The sequence below is a fragment of the Nyctereutes procyonoides genome, unplaced genomic scaffold, assembly GCF_905146905.1.
Source record: "Nyctereutes procyonoides isolate TBG_1078 unplaced genomic scaffold, NYPRO_anot_genome, whole genome shotgun sequence".
Lineage (NCBI taxonomy): Eukaryota > Metazoa > Chordata > Mammalia > Carnivora > Canidae > Nyctereutes > Nyctereutes procyonoides.
Window position 1 is genome coordinate 47,577,609 of NW_026575043.1, and position 22,278 is coordinate 47,599,886.

The following is a 22,278-nucleotide window of genomic DNA, read 5'->3' on the forward strand; positions in this document are numbered from 1 at the left end:
AGCCAGGTCACCACCACCCCCAGAGTCCCCTCCAGCTAGAGGTATGGGGTTCTGGCTTCTGAGATGACGGCGGGTACCTAATGGGGTGCAATAAATGCACGTTGAATGCAGGACTGTCGGGCCAGCTCTGGGTGTGCAGTTGGTCCTTGGGAAGTGCGCACCATCTGACCAGGCCCAAGAAGCAAAGACCGCCCGCCACAGCTGCCCTTGCCTTGGAAATACTTTTATTGGTTCCGAGAGAACAGGGCTGTGGCGAGCTGGGACGGGCAGAGAGCTAAGGAGGCGGCGAGAGGCTTTGCCCCGGGGCGGACATGCTGTGTGGGGGCTGCTGGCGGGCTCCCTGGCCCACCCCGCCAGCAGCAGCTGGGTCCTTGGCACTTGGCGCCCGGCGTCACCTCTGCCGGCTTGGCACTGGGGCCTCCTCGGTGGCGGGCGCCCCCCTTTCCAGTTGCAGGAGTTGTGAGTCTTTCACAGTGCGGAGGGGTGGGGGTCCGGGGTGCAGGCAGGCCCCGTCCGCCAGTCCATCCTGGGCTCTCGGCGGCTGCGGCGGGGCGACGCGAGCTCCGGCTCCTCTTCTCCCGCCGGGGAGCTTGGCAGTCCTGGAAGGGCCCCCGTGGCCTCAGCGGGACATCATCCGGACAAACTCTGGGAGGGCACAGGAGCACCGTCAGGCCCGGGAGCTCAGGCGGCGCCTCCAAATCTCCCTCCCGGATCGGAGGCCGCGCCCCCTCCTCCCCTGCCTCCCCCCCCCTCCCCAGGTGGTCGTCTCCAGCCCTTTGGCCTCTTTCCATCCATCTCGTGCCCAGCAGCAGGCGGGGGCGCTGTCTCGGCTACACAGCTGACCCCTCCAAAACCTCTTAGGGCTCCCTGCCAGAAAATATCCAATATCCTGATGAGGCCTCCCTGCCATGGCCCCAGCTGACGTCTTTCTCACTGCTCACCCCCATCCCTGAGCTCCAGCCACCCAATCCGATCACCCTTTCAGTGCAGCTGGCACCCTCCCCCTCCCTCCGCCTCTCAGCTTGGTCTGCAACCTGTCTCCTCTCTCTTCTTTTTCTTTTAACTAGATTTGACTATTTGGAGCAGTTTTAGGTTCACTGCAAAATTATGCAGGAAGTCCGGAGTTCCATTTAGACCCTGCCCCACACCTGCATCATCATCAACATCCTCCTCCATCATCAACATCCCGCACCCAGAGTGGGACTTTTGTTACAATCGATGAACCCACACTGATGTGTCATTATCACCCAGAGGCCACAGTAACATTCAGGTTCATCCTTGGTGCTGTTCATTCTATGGGTTGGGGCAAATGTATAATGATATGTATCTGCCGCTATCATATCATTCAGAATGGTCTCACTGCCCTAAAAATCCCCTGTGCTCCACCGGCTCATCCCTCTCTCCCCCTAAACTCCTGGCAACCACTGATCTTTTTACATCTCCTTAGTTTTGTCTTTTCAAGAATGTTATACAGTTGGAATCACACACTATGTAGCCTTTTCAGATTGGCTTCTTTCACTTAGCGATATGCATGGAAGATTTCTCCATGTCTCTTCATGGTTTGATAGCTCATTTCTTTATAGTGTGAATAATATTCCATTGTCACAGTTTAATCCACTCACCAACTGAAGGACATCTTGTTTGCTTCCAGGTTTTGGCAATTGTAAATAAAGCTGCTATAAACATCTGTGTGCAGGTTTCTATGTGGATGGAAATTTTAATTCATTTGGGGAAATACCTCTTCCTCCTTGTTCAGCTGGTGGCTCCTACTCATCTCTTAGGGCTCTACTTATTTATAGCCTCCTCCAGGAAGCCTTCCCTAATCCCCCCTCTAGCTTGGCACAGATGCCCTTTCTGTACCCCACAGCTTGTTGTATTTCCCCCAAAACAACATGGACTATACTGTTGGCTTCTGCTTTCCTTGCTGGTCTCGGGCTTCTCGAGGCAGATCTTGACACACAGTAGGTGTACAACGCATGCTGGCAGAATAAATGGGGGGTGCTGGGCTTAAAGGGAAGGGCTGTCATCTGGGAGAGTGGGGGTGATACCAGAACACAGAACGACCTAAAAATTTCAGATCTGGTGGCAGCAAAGCCTTCTTTCCATGTAGCCACCCACAATCACTTCAAACTTGGAGTCTACTTGCTCCCCAGAAAAGACCTCCCAACCTTCGTATTCTGGATTCAATCACGCTCTGGCACATGTTTATCTTGACTTTCTGCTTAGAATGCAAGCACATAGAGTACGAAGTCAATGTTTTACTGTATTTTTGCCCTGTCTCCCCTAGTTGTCTTGAATGGTATCATACAGTCTTATGTATGTAGTGGCTGAGATTCCAGATCTCGTGTATGATCCGGCTCTGCATCTTAATAGTTAGGCAATCTCAAGTAAGTCATATGAATTCTCTGAGCCTCCGTGTCGTCATCTGTAACGTGACACAATAATAGTGCAATCCAGAGAGTTGTGAGAATCAAATGGCATAAAATATGTGAGTATACTTAGTACAGTGGCTGGTATACAATACATGTATAATAAATGGTAACTATTATAATTATTACTGATTCCTTTAAAAAAAAACACTTTTACTGAGCATTAGTTATGTGCCAGGTGCTGAATTATGAGGAAATGTAGAGATAAAATGTTCTCCAAAAGTTCCAACAAGCAGAGCTACAACTAGCACCCGAGGGACAGTGTGAAGAATGAGGGAGGGTAAGCCTGAGGTGCCATGAAAGCCCAGAAAAGAGGAATTTGGCCTAGGAACCAGCGAGGAAGTGCCAGAGGAAGTGGCCCCACTGCTGAGTCTTGAAGGATGTAGAGAATTTAATCTAGCTAAAGAACAGAATAAAAGGCATCTTGACAAAAAGAACAGTGCATTCAAACAAGAGCTTGGCAGGATCATGGACCACAAGTACAGGGGTATGGCTTTAAGGTGGAGTGTGAGTAAAAGAGCAGCAGGAGCTGCAAATGGGGAGGTGATCTGTGGTCTGATCTCCAGGGCCCTGAGTATAGACTGAGCAATGGGGTGCTCCAAAAATATCTACCATGGATGGATGCAGGAGTAGGTGGACAGATAAATGGGTAGAGATGGATGGACGGTTGGATGAATGGGTAGGTGGATATAGATGGTAAAGGATCCCACAAACAGATCAATGGAAGTGTGGGTAAAGGTATAGGAAGATGGATGGAGATATATGAATGTATGAACAGAAGCATAGAGGTATAGATGTATGGATAGAGGTACATGAGTAAATGGATGCATGGGTGAATGTACAGAAAAATGAATAGATACATGGATAGATATGTAAGTGGATGAATAAATGCTAGTATGGATAATTGTTTAGAGATGAATGAGTGGTTAGACACCTGGACACATAAAGAGATTCATGAATGAATGAACAGATGGAGAGAGAGATTTGGCAAGATGGATTGATGGATGGATGGGGGTAGGAATGAATGGGAAGGTGGATTTGGAAGGTGGATTACAGGGGTGCATGGATGGAGGGGTAAGAGAATGGAAGGGAGGGAGCATGGAAAGTTGGAATTTTGATGGATACACAGTTGGCCTGGCTTGGCTTCTCTTGTACATTCAAACCCCACCTACCTTCAAAGTCTACTCGTCCATCCCCATTGAGATCCACATCTCGGATAATTTCCTCTATGTCTCGATGTCCCACCTGATGGCCCAGGAGTTTCCTCATGGCCTCTCGCAACTCACTGGTGCTTATCTCTCCGTCACCATTGGTGTCAAACTAGAGAGGGCAGGGAGCAGAGAGGGGTAGCTCCAATGCCGGGAATGTAGAAGCAGATCCCAAGGTTGGGCTCTTTTTCCAGCCTCATTGTCCCCCAGCTCCGGAAACCCTTCTCTTTCCAAGCTCCTTCCCCTGGTACGTGATCCAGGGCTCAGGTTTCTCTTCAAGTAACCATCCTGGGGTTGGAATCCTAACAATCACCCCACCACCACCCCTGTCTGTCCAGGGCCCATTACTCACCTCTCGGAAAGCATCTCGAAGTTCCTTCACTCCAATCATATCTGCTGTTTCCGCCAGGAGTTTAGGTCCCATTAGCTCTACGAAGTCATCAAAATCCACATGGCCACCCACTGGAGACAGAGGAAAGGGCTAGGTCATTCATCCAACCACTCCCTCATCTCTAATTAGGCAAAGGAAGGCACTGTGAACCTCTCCTTGACCTATTCAGTGCCAGGTCGAGGGTACAACCAAAGGCCAAATGAGGACAGAGAGGTGACGATGGACAGGTGGTTTATCAAAGAATGGCTCAGGGAAGGGATGCCTGGGTGGCTCAGTGGTTGAGTGTCTGTCTGCCTTTGGCTCAGGTCATGATCCCAGGGTCCTGGGATTAAGTCCCACATCAGGCTCCTTGATGATCAGGAGCTTGCTTCTCTCTTTGCCTATGTCTCTGCCTCTCTCTGTGTGTATATCATGAATAAATAAATAAAATCTTAAAAAAAATTTTTTTTCAGAGACAGAGAGACAAAAGACACACAAGCAGAAAGGCAGATAAAGCAGAAGTTAGGAGCATCTGGCCCATATGCCCCAGGCCTTACTCTTGTCCTGCAAAAGGAGGCTCACTCCAATAAGATCCCAAAGCAGGTAGGAGTGCTGGAGCAGTGACACACACCCCACCCCTTGCTCACAACACCTTTCAGCCACTGACTGACAAAACACCTGGCTTGGAGAGGCCAGGGCTCTAACCTCAAGATGGGCACAGTACACTAACTCCCAGAGCTGCCTGGAGGAATGAGATTCTCAACACTAGCGGTGCTAGCTGGCTTGAGAGTTCACCCCCTGTGGGCTCCTTCTCTTCATGGCCTCACTTCCCTATTCCCTGTTGACCCTTCTCTTCACCTTCCAGAGAAACTGCTTGCACCCAAATCCTTGTCTCTGGGGGTCTGCTTCGAGGAGAACCCAAACTAAACCAGAGAATAACAAAGGAGTAATGGCTTCCCTTCTGTTCAACAGGCCCTGAAGGCCACATGCATGGCTGTGTGGCAGGTACTCCGTCGCTGACTTCCTGTGCTCCTCTCATTTCACAGTTTACAGCAGAGGAAGCAGGCCCAGAGACTCTAAGCAGTTTGCTCCAGGTCATAGAAGCAGGCCCAGAGCTGAAACCAGCCTGTGTGACTGCAGAGGACTGCGAGGGTAGGAATGGGAAGGGCAGGTGGTGCCCAGGGGAGGGACTCACGGTTCATGTTGATCTGTTGGGACAGCTCAATGAGCTCCATCTCAGTAGGCATGTAACCCATGGTGCGCATGCAGTTGCCCAGGTCCCGGCAGTTGATGTAGCCGTCCTTGTCCTTATCAAATTCTCGGAAGGCCTCTCGGAGCTCTGAGAGAAAGAATAAAAGTGGGCACAGCTAGACAAAGGGATAAAAGTGGGACCTGTGAGGCCTCTGGGCAGAGGCAGCCCAAGCCCCACCCCCACCCCTGTCCCTGAGCCAGAGCCTAGAACTGCCAGGACTGCACTCCCCTGATCCTCAGCGCCCCACAGACAATGCCCAGCCCTGTACCAGGCCACATTCCCAGAAGGCCAAGATGTCTCTGCCTCTCTTCACACCAGTATCCCTTCCCTCACCTTCCTGGACAGCTGAGCAACTCTTTCCCCTAAGGGGCTGGGTCTTACCTTCAATCTCCTCTGGCCGCAGTGATCTGTCCTGAAACAAAAGAATGTGTCCTATTAGCAGCTGTAAGGGGCCTAGAGGTCACAAAATGCCCAGGCTGGGGACTATACGAGGGACAACGAGCACTGGGTGGAGGGAGGGCCAGCACACATCTTTGAGGGGAAAAGGTGCAGCCCACATCTCTCATAGACACAGAAGATGCCCAGGGACCCCAGAGCCCCATCCAATCTGCGTACAGAAACTCTGTGTCCCCATTCCAGACACCAGAATGTGTCAGAGGACAGAGTTGTTCTGGAGGCAAAACCCTGTAAATAAAGTGGAGTGGACGGGTTGCTGTGGGTCACAACAGAAGGAAGGCCTGCAAGGCAATGGGGAAAGGGCTGGAGGGACAGAAAGCCAGAACTGGACAGGCTACCAGAGAGGGAGGGAGAGGAGGAGGAGGAGCCAAGGGTGTGGAGGCAGAAGTAGGGCATCGCCCACCTTCTCCCACCAGACCCTCATCCTACCTCTTGCCCTGTAATGGGACACGGCCTAGGACCCTGGGGGCTGCCGGTGCTGCTGGCTGCTGCCAGGGTCCAAAGCACATATCTCCAGCTTCGCGCAGTGCCCAGGTCTCCTTGGGGACTCAAGGAAACTCTGGGTCTAGGCATCTGGACAGATGGCAGAGAAGTCTCCAGAGAGCAGGCCCAGAGGATACGTGGGGTAGACTCTGGCTAGTGAGGTGTCAGTCACCCCAGGCCTTCCCAGGAGGCAGACAGATCAGCATGAAATGGATGCCCAGCCGGACCTGTTCAGTAGGCCCCAAAGCTGGCACCCACAGCTCATCCTCCCCACGTATCGCAGCTCTCTGACTTTTGGCAGGTAGAATGTGGCAGGGTGTGCCCACCCTGAGTAAGCACATACCAGATGTGGGCACACCCCTCCTGAACACAGACACGCAGGCGGGCCCCAGTGAGCATGAAGCATCTCAGCTGGGCACGCTGGCTGTTCTAGCCAAGGGGTCAAGGCAGCAAGAGACAGCTTTTGCCCACCCACTGCAAGCTGGCCCCATCGCAAGAGACCCCAGCTCTGGGAAACTCAGAATTTTCTAGAAAGGGGCTGCTGAGCAACATCTCATGAGACAACCAGGTGCACAGGACCTCAGGCTCAGAAGTGGCTAAATGTGACAGGACAGTGTTGACAGTGTACAGGAGCTGTGAATGAGCGGGCTACAAGCTACCCCGTTCAGCATGTGGCATTTCTAGGTGAGGGCAGGATTCACTGAAGGTATATGTATGTCTCTGCAAGATGATGGTATGGACTTCCACCATAAAAGCCTGTCACCGTGTACACTGCGAGTGTTGTCACTCCATTCCTAGTCACACTTGGATCTTGGGTGGCCAAAAATAATGATTTTTGCAAAACCCTGTACCCCCAATAAGTGAAGTGAGTAAATAGGTGAGTGTATGTGTGTACATACCCGTGCAGAGTATATTCGCTAGGACAAATCACACAGATATGAGTCCTTTCCCACTCTTCAAGCCTCAAGCAGCCTCTCTTTCTCCAGGACCCAGCTCTGCAGGATTGGAGAGGAACAGGGTGCTACCCTACTGCAGCCTCCTCCCCTTCTTGCATAGCTGGAACCAGGGAGCAGGCAAGCCAGGTTCTCCTTCTCGGTGTGCCTCTGGCAAAGTCCAGGTGGCCAGCCCTTGGATCACATGCTCCCCTTGTGGAGTGTTTGGGGGTATGTGTAGAAGAGCCACAGGTGCACACCAATGTGTTAGAGAAACCGTGAGCACCATCCCCAGGGGTCAGACGGGAGGAGAGTACATGCACACTCCTTTCTCCCCAATGTATGCAGTCTGGAAGAAGAGCTCAGCCTCCAAAGCCAGACAAACTCAAGTGCAAAGCCCAGAGTTGCTCCTTCCTAGCTGTGGGACCACAGGCAGGTCACTTCAGCATTCTGAGCCATGGTGTCCTCATCATAAAATAGGTTAATACCAGCACCCATGTTACCGGGCCTTTGCGAGCATCCCATGAGACAATATCTGTAAAGTATTTAGCATGTGACATTCAACAAGTGGAACCCTCAAATGTTTGTATCTGTAACATCATCACCCTCCTCCTGTGACTGTTCAGATATCTGAAGAAGGCTGCCCGGATATAGTAGCTGCTTGCGGCTATTTAAATTGGAATAGGAGGGATCCCTGGGTGGCGCAGCGATTTGGCGCCTGCCTTTGGCCCAGGGCGCGATCCTGGAGACCCGGGATCGAATCCCACATCGGGCTCCCGGTGCATGGAGCCTGCTTCTCCCTCTGCCTATGTCTCTGCCTCTCTCTCTCTGTGTGTGTGTGACTATCATAAATAAATAAAAATTAAAAAAAATAAATTGGAATAGGAAGCAAATGAAATGAACAATTCAGGTCCTCAGTTGTACTAGCCACTCTCAAGTGCTCAATGGCCACATGTGGCTGGTGGCTACTATATCGGGCAGCATGGATTGTAGAATATTTCCATCACTATAGGAAGTTCTCCTGGACAGGCCTGTGTATTCAGAACTGCTGTTAAGAGAACAGGGAGCCTCTGCATCAGACTTCCCAGGTTTGAATCCAACTTCTACACCCACTAGCTGTGATCTTGAACATGTTTATCTCTCCAACTCAGTTTCCTTATCTGTAAATGAGAGATGATAATAGGACTTACCTCTCAGAGCTGCTCTGAGCCTGACATGAGACAATGCACCAAAGCACTTAGCACAGAGCCTCACACAGAGTAAGTGCTCAAGAAAATAAGAAAGCAAGCAAAAAAACATCAGCTGCTATGTTACTTCTTGCTGGTGGAGGTGGACTCACCAGTGCTTTGCAGCCATGGGTGGGAAATATGGAGGGTCAGAATCACACATTGAGGGGTTGGGGTGTATCCATGAGGGGACATGGTTTGCTTCATACAGAGCCCCTCTTCTTCCCAGCACCTCCTCATGCCCTCTGAAGCCAAGTCAAGTGCGGCTCCACTGGGGCCAACTTACGTACAGGCTGCCTGTTCTCAGCGAAGCCCTTGCGCAGGAAAATGCAGGCAGGGCCCAGCAGGTTGTGCATGACGGCACAGTTCTGGGCCAGCATCAAGAGCGGTCCTGGGAGCTCACCGCTGGCTGCCAGCCCCTCCTCGCTCGTCTGCACCACTGTCTGCACCACCTTGTAGCTGCTCTTCTCCTCCTGGCGCATCTTCAGCCAGCACCAAGCAAATACAAAAGAGAGGCAGGCTGTCATCTCCCTGCCCCATTGGCCTTCCTGGCCTCAGCCCAGCTCCTGGTCCTAGAAGGGGCTCTCCTCAAGGCGGAGACCCCTGAGAGTCAAACAGTGGGATTCGGAAAGCTCTCAGGATGATGGGAGGCAGGAGCCAAATTGGCTCAACAGATGGAGTTTCTGATCCTTGATTGAAACGGATGCTCCAGGGAGAGCTGGGGATGACACCCATTGTGTGGGACGTGTGCACACACATGCTCACGACACATCCACATGTACAGAATCACACACTCACGTGAATGTGGGAGCTTAGAGACAAGGAGGCGGACAGAAGCTTCTGCTCCAACCAATGGGAAGCACTCACTCAGAGACTAATGAGTACTGGCCTTGCCCAAGTTGCTCCCAAATGGACTTCCGGCCCTGCCCCCCTGCTGGACCCCACCAGAAGGCAGTGGGGACCGTCAGAGCTGGGAACACACAGAGCAGGTTCAGATAGGCTGCTGGACCAGCAAGTGCACACACAGAGGCCTAGCTAACACAGCTGAGCAGGTAGGGTAGGAGGGAGGCCTGGCGCAAAATGGAGACTGTAGATCCCCTCTGAAGGGGTAGTACTACTTAATTCAGCCTAATGTTTCCAGACCTTCTGATTTTATGCTCTGCCTGGGCCAAGCAAAGCCCATCTGTGGGTCAGATTCTTCCCAATTTGCAGCCTCAAGACTAGACACTCTCTGCCCCCCAGCAGCTCTCCTTCTTCCCCCTCCCGTCTCTGGCTCCCTGCCCAGCCCAGCTTGCCCGACCTCTAGAGGCTGAGGCAGGGGCCCTCTCTGCTTACCGAATATAGCTGTGCTCCCAGGCCCTGGCCCTCCCCTCCTCCTCCCCGATGGTTCCCATGCAGCTATAAAAAGTCAGCACTGCCCACAGACCATCCCCTTAGGACAACAGCAGCATCTAGTCACAACATTCTATTCCACCCTGGCCTCCCCAGGATGTCCAAGGCCCCCCAGGATCCAGGACAGGGCACTCTGCCTTCAGTCCTGAGCTTGGATGCCTCCTCTCAGTGTGAGGATTTGGAGGCAAATCTTCCCAAGGAGAAACAGAGCAGCTATAACTTGCAGGGCTGTCTTTGCCCTAGAACCCCCAGAGCTGCATACCCTACTCTTGTATCCTGCTGTACTACACTTGCTGCCAGACTCCTCCAGCTCGCAGAAGGACATGGCCAGGAGAAGATCCTGTGACCCAGGGGGCAGCTTGTCTTGCCAGGCTGAGAAGCAGAACAAGCTCCCCCAGGCTTACCTCACCCTCCCTCTCCTCTTGTGTGTCTTCTCCCCAAAGCCCCACATTCTGGGGCTACAGACTAGACTCCCTTCCAACTTCCTAAGCCTCTTCTAAGCTGAGAGGGAGGAGCAGTATCCTGGTTCAGACCCGGAGTGAAGGTCCTCAGCACAAGGCCCAAGTTCAGTGACTGCAATAAGGGTGGGTCTTTGGTTGTCTCGGAACTTGACAAATGTTTAACAGTCCAAGGGCCATTCTGGTTTGATGACTAAAAGAGGTCAGAGCCTCAGCCATACTTGCACAGGCTTCTAGGACCCAGGCTAGAGCAAGGGCGGAACCCGGGAGACTTTCCTCACTGGGAGGCCAGCCCAGAGGAAGCCCAAGAGTAGAGAGCGGCTGGACCCCAAGAAATAATCTCCCGAGCTATGTGTAGAGAATCAGCCTTTTTGTTTCTGGCTGAGCCTCGCACACTTGGCTCACAGTGAGCACAAGCCAGGAGGGAGGAGGCAGCAGGCAGCACAGAACTCTGAGAGGCAATTTAGTACACTGGCTTTGGGCTCAAACAGTCTTGGGGACACATTCTGGCTCTGCCGCTTGCTTGCTATGTGACCTTGGGCAGGTGACTTCACTCCTCTGTACTCTAGTTTCCTTCTCTGTCCAGCGGGAATAAACTCAGGATCCTTGTGAGAAATAAATGAGCTATTGCATAGTGCCTGGAGCATGGTAAGAGCCGAATACATGGAGTTGCCATGGGGATGAGAATGACGGTGATGACGATGATGACGATGGTGGAGATGCAACATAAGAGATGCAGGGAGCCAGAAGGCATTTACTTCTGGCTCCAGAGGAAGTGGGAGCATATTTGCCAATCAGGGAAGAACTGAGAAGGGATGGAGAAGAACACGTTCCCACAAAGGAGGCACCAGTGGTGGCTGGGGAATTTCCACTCCATCTCTTTATCATAATACTGCCTGGCACCAAGTTGCCAGGAGGCTGCTGTTCTTCCCTGGCCAATGATAGCACCTGACAGCCTAGTCCTGTCCTGCACAGAGCCCGGAGCAGGCTGCCTCTCCCCCTTCCTGGCTCCCTGGCTACCACACTCGGGAAGCCAAGTGAGCAGTGGCCCATAGGCTCACAATGTCTCCTGGCACCAAAGGGACAGCTCCCAAGTGTAGCATGGCAACAGGGTCAGCTGGCCTCATGACCTAACAGCTTTCTAACAAGGCAAGCTATCCAAGAGAAGGCAAGTCAAAGCTCTCTCTCCTTGAAGGTATTCAGTGAGGGCTTGGCAAGGTGGGGGCCAGAATCACTGCAGTGAGTGGGGAACCAGGCAACCTGTAAGGTCAGATGTGGGAATCTCTGAATAACACTCCTGACAGCAGGGGAAAGAAAGGCAGCCTCTCATGGAGGCAAAAAAAATAATAAAATAAAATAAAATAAAATAAAATAAAATAAAATAAAATAAAATAAAAATAAAAAAATAAATAAAATAAAATAATAAAATAAAATAATAAAATAAAATAAAATAAAATAAAATAAAATAAAATAAAATAAATAAAATACCAAACTATGGACCGGCATTGCAAAAATCTCAACTCCGCTTCCACTCGGCTGTATGACTTTAGGAAAGCTCTTAGCTCTTAAATCCAGCTCCTTTCTCTACAAAATAGCCAAGAGAACTACTTGGTGGAAAAGAGCAAATGAAATCAAAGAGGATGGGTATGTTAGAGCTGTTTAGAAGAAAGCAATTGTTACTATTACAAAAAACATGAAATTAAATGCGGTAAGTTTTATTGTCTTTTACCTTATTCCATGGACTCAAAACAAAACCTCTCTTATTTTCCTTTACCCCCCTTTCTCTGGACACCCAGAGTGGAAAAATTAGGATCATGATGACAGTAATACTAGCTGCCATTTATTGAGGACTTTGTTCCAGGCAGTGTGCGCAGCACTTTATTTGCTTTTAACAATCACTTTAGGAGGTAAATACTAGTATTCCCACTTGGTGGACTCAGGCCCAGAGAGGTCAAGTAACTCATCCAAGGTCACATAGCTGGAAAGAAAAGATATGAGAAGTGTGGTTCGTAAGCACTCTGCTGTTGGGGAGATGGGTGAGGTGGGGCAGAGGGATAATGCTTGCTCTTAAATTCACCTCTTTAAGTTCTGGACAGAACCCTGGGGAGGGGGGAGGGAAGCTTTCACCCTGTGGTCCTCTAGACTAATTCGGGTCAATTTCTGCTTCTCTGCAACAGCAGAGAGGCCACCTCTGATGCCAAAGATTCCCCTAAGATGACAGATGATGTGGGTTGTATGCAAAGAAGAAACAGTCAACCCTCGGAAGGATCCAAGGGACCAGTGAAGATTAAAGGGAATTTGATACAAGCAGCTTAACTAAATGAGGAAGACGATGAGCAGAAAAGCCCAAAATGTCCTAAATTAAGACACGATTGAACCAACCCAGGAGGTAGTACAGGGTTAGGGACAGACATGCCATTAGTTACCCCAAGACCTTGGGTAAGTCACTTTACCCTGAGTGGTAATCAAGTTCCTTGTCTGGAAAAAGACAGAACTGGAGGAAAACATCCCTATCATTCCTTCTTCCTTTAAATAATATCCACGAGTTTCTTTTCTGGCCTGACTACAGAGGGCCAGAAATACAGGCAGAGCCCACGTGCAGCAAAACCCTATAGATGTAAGCCCAGCTTTGCATAAAAAATGTTTTGGAGGTGATGATTTGCTTTCCAAAAGGAATTCTTGCAAAAGGATATTATCCTGGTGTATAAGCAATAAATCCATGACAAAAAGCTACTTACAGACACCTTTGCTCAACATCCTATTTCTCAGTGAAAACAATTCAGGGCCCTGAACCAGCCTGGTCCTAATTGAGATTCTCTGACCCGATTCAAGAATTATTGAGGGGAGCAAGGCATACCCCATTAGCAATGGGATCTACTTCAAAACCCACAAGTCTGAAGGCTTAGAGACCACCAGAGAGAGGGCCAGAGACTCTCAAAGAGATGAATGAGCCCCCAGCTCCACAGCTGGGAAGGAGCCTCAGTAGCAGCAGGCTCAAAAGCCCAGCTCAACCCTCTTCCGATCCAGCAGCCCCCAAGGGGGTCCATCCACTCACATTCTACAGACCTGTGCTTTTCATTTTATGGCTCAGGAACTACGTGGTTTCTTTCCTGAATCTTATGCTAATTCCCAAACACAGCCCCCGGTCCCCATGCAGCTGTAAGTCCCAACTTCAGCTCAGAGCCTGAGACACAGAAAACGGGGATCAGAGGGAATCTGGAGGGAGGAACAGGGAAGCAGCTCTAGACAGAACCCATGGAAAGGGTAGCAAGCTTCAGATGCCCACCCCCTCCATCCCCAACTCTGGGACACATGGCAAGATGCCCCCCTCCCCTGCCCCAGGACTTGGAAACTCCAGAAACATACCTTCCTTGAGAGATTTCTCAGTGGAGACTTGACACAGTTGCCCATCCTAAGCTGAGGCAGCCCCTCTCAGGATCCCTGGGTCCATGAAGGAGGCTTCTGGGGCCTAAGAGACCTTAGTCCCTGTCACGGCCAAACCCCAGCCTCCCTCTGCCTGCGCAGTTCTTCCTCCTGGCCCGTTCTGAGCCCGCTCTCTTGCGCGCGTGCTCTCTTACTCGTCTGCCTGCTCCTGCTCTCTGATTTTTTTTTTTTTTTGGTGGATTGTGTGTGTGTTTGTGTGTGTGGGTTTAACTTTCTGGACACTTTCTTAAGGAGATGAAGGCAGAAGGGGAGAGGAGAGTGCAGGGTACAGAGAAAATCGCCTGGAGAGCTGATGGCAGAGGGTAGCAAGCTAGGGAAGGCTCCGATCATCTACATCAGATTAGAGCTCAGTCCTCTCTCCGGTTCATTTCCCTTCCCTCAGCCCCTCCTCTCCCGCTGCCAAATCTGCAGGGAGATTGCTTCGGGGAGGGGGGCCCAGAATGGCAGCTGCAGCTGGGAATTAGGCCAGCAGACCCAGAAGGGGAAGCAGGCTAGTTTGGGCCACCAAAGCCAGGATGCCTCCCAGCTCCAGCCATGTGCACACACATACACACACACACATCTGCACACACATACATATGCAAGCACTCAGAGACAGACACACATCCTAATTGTCCCCTGGCAATCCCAGCTGGATTGAGAGCAGGCAGTTCCAGTTGAGGGCCTGGAAGATCTTGTGACGTCCCCATCACGCTCCATTTTTCACACTTGCTTCGTCACTGAAATGGGATGAGGCTCCAGGGCTGGAAGCGCAAAGCTGAGCCAACAGCAGCGAGCGGATCCTTCTGCTCCCTTTGCTACGTGGAGTCTCTCCGACCCAAGAGACCGCGGTGAGGGGGGCATGATGGAGGCAGTGCTGGCGCACAGGCTGTGATGGAGGGCTGCCAACCCTCTAACAATCCTCTGCCTAATCCTGAGCGAGGATCTTTCAGGGTTTCCTTGGGGTGCAAAGCAGAGAGGCCACCCTTTGCTAAGTGGTCTTCAAGGTCCCACGACTGGAACTTTTTAGGTGAGCGGCTCTTCCTCGTCCTGGTGGGTTCCAGGTTTGATGTGGACTCATCTGGAGCTTCAGATGTCACGTTCAAGACCTACAGACGGAGCCAGAGGACCCAAGAGCGGAAGTGTCCCCGAATCCTTGCCGCCAGCTTCTCCCAGCAGGGGGCACCAGAGAGGATGGGAAGCCCAACTCTCCCCGCCCCTGATGCAACAACCCTCGCACGAGGCGCTGGAAGAGTTTTCAGTCCAGAGAGGCTGCTTTCCCAGGGACGTTTGATCCAGCTAGAGTGGCTGGTCAGAAGTCCCATTAGGGGAGTGGGCGGGGCACTGCCCAGGAGGTGCCACAGGCTGGCTCCCAGGGAGCCGGGGGAGGAAGTCTCTGGATAGCTCTTGACGTCTGTGCTGCTGCTGACGACGGAACAGTTTAATCAGGGGAGTTACTCAGCAGCCTTGTTTGGGCCAAACCTCCAAAGGGGGTATGAGAAGGGGGGGGGCAGCCCCTAAGGGCAAAGGGAGGAGCCTGGGGAGGTGTTGATGCTCAAAGGGCAGGAAAGACACCAGGGAGATGAAACCGAAGAGTGAGCAGCTAACATAAGTGCCTTCTCCAAAGACACGTTCCTCCACAGGAAAGCATCAAGCAGCCTTTCTGTGGGGCGGGGAGTCAGGGTTATGAGACTCAGGTGCCTGAGAAGGGTCTACAGGCCTGGGGTTGAGTCGTGCCTCTGCTGCCAGCTTCTGACTTCTCACATTCTAGAGCTTCTGTTTCCTTGCCTGGAAAAAGGGGGTTTCCCCATATCTTGCTTATAAAGCAGATGTGGGCAAGTACCTGACACATAATAGATACTTAATGAGTAAGAAATAGTATCATTTGTCCAGGGTTTGTGTGCCAGGCACGGTGCCTGGCTCTGGGAATGCTGTGGGGAACAAGATAAAGCATGGTACCTGCTTTCAGGGAGTTCCTGTTCTAGCAGGCAGGCAAGAGCTATTAAAGAGCTATGAATGCACTTACTGAATCACGGTTCAGGTAAATGCTACAAAAGGGAAAACACAAAACCTCTGAGAATGTGAGACAGAGGAATCTGACTTAGTCTGGGGGGATCAGAAAAGACTTGGAAGATGAAATCTAATAAATCAACTATCTGCAGACTCTTGACAAGCTGGGGCTCACCAGGGACCCCAGAGGAGAGCTGGGTTAGGTTCCAGGTACAAACCCAATTTATATTAACTACCTGGGCAGATATAGGGAAAGGCAGCACAGCGTCAAGTGAGAGTCTCAATGCTAGCTGCAGATGATTCTGATTTAATAGGTGTAGATGAGCTCCAGGCACTGGTGGTGTTTAGTGCTCCAGGAATGCTAATCTGCAGTCAGCGTTGAGGACCACTGACACAGACGCTAAGAGCTTAGAATGCAGGGGCAGACAGACCTGGGTTCCAATGTTGCCCTGCTGCCTAGCAAACTCTATGACCTTGAGGACTTGTGAATCCTTCTGAACCTCAGTTTCTTTTTAAATGGGTACACTAATAACCCTTTCCTCCTAGGGCTGTTGTGAGGAGTTAATGAGATAATATATGTAAAGGGTTTGGCACAGTGCCAGGCACCTAGGAGGTGCCCCCTTCCCTGGCCCAGCATTAGTCTTAAAGGGCCAGCTGTGCCGGCCTTGCCAGACTCAGCAGAACACCCACTCAGTCAGACCTGGTGACTCCTGCCCCCTGCAGGCCAGCCCAGAGCACAGCACCCGCTTGCCGACCTTGGAATATGTCTGTCCTTGGAGGCAGGAGACAGGAGACCGGAGACAGCAAGACCAGGCCCCTGTGGAAAAGTCAATAAATCTCATCCTTTTTTACAGGACAGGATGCTGACCCTAGCTTGAAGCAGCAAGGGATTCAGGGATTCAAACTCAGAGCTTTAAAAAAAAACCTCAGAGCTTTGCTTAAGCTATTTTGGGCTGGGCAGGTCAGGCCATGGTGCTCCTGGGTGACCGGAGTAACTGGTGATCTAGAGGAGGCAGGTGGCTTGACCTTTAGAAGAAATTTCCTTTTGCATATGTGTATATATATATCTATATCTATATATATACACACACACACACACATATACTTTTTTTTTTTTAAAGGGCCAACAGGTAGGGGCTTCTCTAAGGAACAAAGCACATTGCCCAGCCCCACCTTCCCTCTTCACCCCAGTGGCCACAACCCTTGGACTTCCAGAAGCCTACACTATGAGTTCTGGAATGCAGTAACAAGATCAGAGGGATGAGAAGGATAAACCCACTGCTGATTATTCCTGATTAAGAGGGAGGCTGACCTCCAGCCCTGATCGGTTCTATCACCAGCATTTGAACTTGGATGACAGCCCAGTGTGAACAGGCTCAGGGAAAGCTGGGTCATAACTTGAGAGGTGCTTTGTGGATGCTTCTGACAAATAGGAAACACTCTTATGGGGACACCTGGGTGGCTCAGCGGTTGAGCATCTGCCTTTAGCTCAGAGTGTGATCCCAGGGTCCCGGAATCAAGTCCCACATCGGGCTCCCTGCATGGAGCCTGCTTCTCCTCTGCCTGTGTCTCTGCCTGCTCTCTGTGTCTCTCATGAATAAATAAAATCTTAAAAAAAAAAAAGGAAACACTCTTATGTGACTTCCCACCCAACTCGTTCTTTAGAGATCATAGTCCTGCCACTTACTTACACTGTGGCCCTTGGACAAGCCACTTCCCCTCTCTCAAGACTGTTTCCTCGGGATCCCTGGGTGGCGCAGCGGTTTAGCGCCTGCCTTTGGCCCAGGGCACGATCCTGGAGACCCGAGATCGAATCCCACATCGGGCTCCTGGTGCATGGAGCCTGCTTCTCCCTCTGCCTGTGTCTCTGCCTCTCTCTCTCTCTCTCTCTCTCTGTGTGACTATCATGAATAAATAAATAAAATCTTTAAAAAAAAAAAAAGACTGTTTCCTCATCTCTAAAATGGGGGGTGATAATGCCAACCTTTACAGGTTGTGGAGAAGACACTTAGGCAATTGTTTAGTGAGCTCTTGGCTGAGGTCTCAAGCACCCTTGTTCCTTCCCCCAAACAGCAAAGGCAAACGCAGCTGTCTTGGAGGACTCTACAGGATTGATATCAACCCCAAGCTGACTTTCTCTTTCCTTTTCCCCAGGCGCCAGGGGAAAGGCAATGAGGGCTCCCACTCTCTCAGAGAGCAGTAGGGAAAGACTTGACAGGAGTGAATGATATACACAGCCCTCATCCTAGAAAAACAGGCCTAGTATGATTGAATCCATTATGACCCAAAACTTCATGGTCTCACGCCCTCATCTAAACTATAGGAACTAAAGAAACTCTGCAGAGCAGAGGCTGGAGATACTGGTCATTCGCCCATTAGATACTGTGTTCTTGTTATGTGCAAAGCAGTTTGGGAATTGGGCTAATTTATTCAAGTTAGAAGAGATGTCTTTAGAGCTAGAAAAAGGGGAAGGATGGAACAGAGATGCAGGCTTTATACACATCTGACTTCTCTACAAGGGGTCTTAGAGTAAGGAACTTAGAGTAAGGAGCAGAAAAACTGTTCTTAAAATAGTTTTATAAAGGGATGCGTGGGTGGCTCAATGATTGAGGATCTGCTTTCAGCTCAGGTCGTGATCCCAGGGTCCTAGGATCAAGTACCACATTGGGCTCCTTGTGGGGAGCCTGCTTCTCCCTCTGCCTTTGTCTCTGCCTCTCTCTATGTGTCTCTCATGAATAAATACATAAAACCTTTAAAAAAAAGAATCCTGATTCCTGTTCCCCTAATGTAGGACCTATCTTGGACCCTTCAGTGTCACTTTGAGCCCTAGCTCTCCTTGACTCTATTACAAATGAAAAGAAGATTCAGGACAGCACTTGGTAGTTAATTGACAGCAACAATAATAACTATTACGGATGAAGCCCTTGCTCTGCACCATGCACTGGCCAAAATCTGTACATATCTTCATGTCCCATTTAATCCCCCCCCAAGTCCAGTGAGGTACTATGATTTTCTTTATTTTGTAGATAAAGAAACAGAGGCTTAATGAGGTTAAGCAATTCAGTTAAGGTTAAAAATATATATAGAACTTGGGAGACATGAGAAATAGACCTTCCCAGGACTATATTTTGCCCTAAACAGATTCTATCTGAATGTTTCTGTATTCAGAATTCCATGTCTCTTCTCTTGGTCCTGGTCCTGAATCTAAGGACAGAATCTCATTGCAAAGAGAAAGGATGGAAAGACTAATTCTCCACTGTCTCAGGAGACTGGAGACTCTGACCCAAAAGTCCGAGGCTGGGTTCGGTTGTCATTGCTGTTGCTGTTCAAGCAGATGCCTAGAGCTGTCAGCAGGAAGCCCAAACTGAATGTGCTGAGCTTTACAGAAAAAGTCTGCATCTCCAGAAGCAAGAGCTTCCAGAGGGAGGTAGTAAATATTTGATGGGACCTTCCAGCTCTTCCTGACTCAAGTGACCCTGGTGACATTTCAGAACATTGGGCTGTAGGATAGTCCTCATTAATGACTAAGAAAGTAGGAGAAGGGAGAAGGAAGAAAAAAGGAGGTAGCTGAAATGCTCTGAGCTCACAAAGGCCCATGCAGGCAAATTCTGTGAGACTGGAAAAAGAAGAGACTCTTTTTCTAGGAGTGAAGTCATATTAGCAGCAAAATAAATAGCCAGAAAGTGAGTGATTCTGGGCCAGTGAACTACCCTTACAAATCACTACATTGTAAGCTCCAAAACAGCCAGAACTCCAGCTATCTTGTCCACTGGTGTCTCCGCAGTACCCATAAATGCCTGGGTAAAGTAGATGCCCCCAAATTATTTGATAAATGTTTGACTAGATGTCACTGATTCCACAACCCAGACTCACTCCATTGACCACTGCCTGGGACACTTTATGTCTCCCACCTAATACATAAGCCACTGCAGTGAACTTCCACCTCAATACGTCGCTGCACTAATTCTCAAAGCTCTGCATCCAAATCTCTACTCTGGAGAACTGCTTTCAGCTAACGCGGCTAACGAGGGCTCCCCACAGGAACAAAGCCACACACTGCTGCCCTATCACACCACACAGCAGCCCCGGGCAACCCAAATCCACGTGCAGCTACCTTCATGTCAGACCTCCCCTGGCCTCAGCCGCCACGGAGTAGTATTTTGAAAAAGAATGTGCAGATCTGAAGCAGAACACACACAGCCTCCTTGGAATTCTGATCCAGCATGGCAAGTCAGAAGCTTAAAACGGCTTCTCTCCTCTACATCCTAACACAGAAACACTCAGGGCCTCTTCTTCCTCAACACACAACGAAAACTCTCCCACCAGACCTCTGCATCACATCCCTCTTCGGCTGCCGCAGAACAGTCTCAACGCTGTGCCAATAAGTTTGAATTAATTATGGGCTCAGAGTAGAGGAAACCCTGGCTTTGCTCGGGAGTTCACAGGTTCCTCTCTGCGAACCTCTCTCCCCGGCAGCACACCACAAACTGTAGACCTGGACTCGAGGACAGCTGCTCAGCTGCCCAGGACCCTTGAGAGAAAAGCCTACAGGAAACAAGAGTAGCCACTAGTGACTCCTTAGTGACCTTTCTAACCTTAGAAGGCACATCAATTTAGGCTGGGGTGTTATTCCACGTCCTATGACCTGACAACTGCCCAACTGCCATCCTAATGGCATCCCTGGAATGACAATCTCCTTAAAACACCCCAAAGTTCCCATTTGAGCTATAGCTCTGTGTAGCCCCTCCATGCCTACCCAGACACTTCTCTTTTCTTGTATTTTTGAGTCTCCATTCGGCTCTCCTAACTTTTCCCAGGTCTCCGGGGCCACCACAGCCCACGACTAGCGTCCCCCGTCCCCAAGCAAGGCTGTGTGCCCCGAGGTGGCCATTCTTGAGTCTCAGACCCCAAACCCCTTGCTCCTTTAGGTCGCTCACTGGCAGTCTTGGCTAGAGACCAGAGGAGTGAATTTGGCGCCACCTGCTCGGAGCACCCCTCCTGACCCCTGCAGATCTCCAGACGGTTTGCGGCGGTCGTTCCCCTCCAGGACTGGCCTATTCGGCTGGTGGAGGGCGGCGAGGCGCCGGTACCTCGCCCAGAAGAGGCCCGGGCGTGGACAGCGCTCAGGGTGCTGAATCAGGCACCGGGGAGGAGGAGTGCCGGCCAGGGCGCAGGGCTGCGGGAGGACTACGGGGAGCGTGACCGGGGGCCGCGGGAAGCGGCAGGAGGGCTGTGGGCGCGCAGCCGTGCAGGGTCCCGAGCGCCTTTCCCGGGAGCGCGGGCGGGAGGCGCGGCCCTTACCTGGCCGAAGGCGGAGCTGAGCATGGGGCGCAGCTGGTGGAGGAACGGGTCTGCCTCGGACGCGGCGGCTGGAGCGGAGTCCCCGCGACCCGGGGCTCGCAGCGAGCCCCGGAGGCCGAGCGCCGGGGACAGCCCCCGTTCCTCCCCATCCCGCCCGCGGGCCGGCGGCAGCGGCGACGGCGGCGAAGGTCGGGACGCCGCGGCCGGCAGCGCCTCCCGGGGCCTGCAGTGCGCCTGGGGGAGCCCGCGCCTGCTCCCCCGCGCGCCCTCCTCTCGCGGCGCCGGCCGGCACAGGGGCCTCCGCGAACTGGGGTCCCCGGACGGCGGCGGCGTGCCTGGGCTGGTGCCAGGCAGCCGGCGGCCAGGCAACCCTGGCTCCCGGGCAGGGCCGTGGCGGGGAACCCGGCTGCCCCCGCTCGCCGCCGCCTTCAGCAGCGACGTCTTGGACTCGCTTTTGGCGATGTGCGAGCTCATCGCGGCGGGGCCCGCGCTCGCATGGCCCGGCGGGGGCGGCGCGGTGCGGCGCTGCGCGGGGCCCCCGGCGGGCAGAGAGCGGGGCGCCCGGCGGGAGCCAAGCCCGAGGACGCGCTGGAGGCGGGCGCCGTCCCCCGGCCGCTTAAATGCGGCCCCGTCGCCGCCGCCCATGTGACAGCGCAGCCTCTACGCCCGGAGCCCCGAGCTTCCCGGCGGCTGGCGGTGCGGATCTGGGGGGGCCGCCGGCTGTCCCCGGAGAGCCCACCCCCGGCTCCTCGGCGGCCCAGGTACCGCCGCGCCCCGCCCCTTGCCCCGCCCCGCGCTCGAGGAGCCCCGCTTCCGGGCGGCCCCTGGCGGCGGAGGGGACACTGCGGCGTGGCGCCGGGAGCGCTAGGAAAGGGGCTTGGCGAATGGCCCCAAAGATGCCCCGACCTTGGTGGCCCGCAGTGACTCTTAACACGCCTGGCGGCTCCCACAGTGACCCGGAGCCGCCGGAACCTCCAGAGATGCGGGCGGGATGCTCTCCCAGGGGGTACAACTTTGGAAATGAGGAGAAAGGTGCAGTAAACTGGCGACCTTAGGAGGATATAGAGGCACTCTGTGACAGCACTTTGGGCAGACACCAGAGCCAGAATGGCGAGGAAGGACACTGCTGGAAGGAGTGTCTGTGGGGTATTTCATCCACTCCAGTACCGCGGAGTGCCACCAGCATGACCCTGGTACCTCAGCCAGAGAACGTTTTCAGTTGTCAAAACAGAAGAGAAGCCAGGTGGCATCTGTATAACCTGGACTTTGCAGGGCCTGATGATCAAGTTTCAGGTAGGACCCATTTGCTGCTCCTCCAGCTGTTGGCCCTCCCCTCCC

The 22,278-nt window shown here is 52.1% G+C and overlaps 1 protein-coding gene across 3 annotated transcripts; it reads right to left on the bottom strand.

The window, feature by feature from the left end:
- Nucleotides 1–207: 207 nt before the first annotated feature.
- CABP1 (calcium binding protein 1) lies at nt 208–21,611 on the bottom strand. Of its 3 annotated transcripts, XM_055323136.1 has the most exons (7): nt 13,573–14,746; nt 8,647–8,838; nt 5,641–5,671; nt 5,203–5,346; nt 3,990–4,099; nt 3,602–3,749; nt 208–645 (listed from the first exon to the last, which is right to left on the bottom strand). In XM_055323136.1, the coding sequence occupies exons 1-7, from the start codon at nt 13,615–13,617 to the stop codon at nt 620–622; spliced, it is 696 nt and encodes a 231-aa protein (XP_055179111.1). In that variant the 5' UTR covers nt 13,618–14,746; the 3' UTR covers nt 208–619. The 3 variants fall into 3 exon arrangements, with proteins under 3 accessions (XP_055179111.1, XP_055179110.1, XP_055179112.1); XM_055323135.1 differs by lacking the exons at nt 8,647–8,838; nt 13,573–14,746 and adding an exon at nt 20,941–21,611; XM_055323137.1 differs by lacking the exon at nt 8,647–8,838 and having other exon boundaries at nt 13,573–14,738.
- Nucleotides 21,612–22,278: the final 667 nt, after the last annotated feature.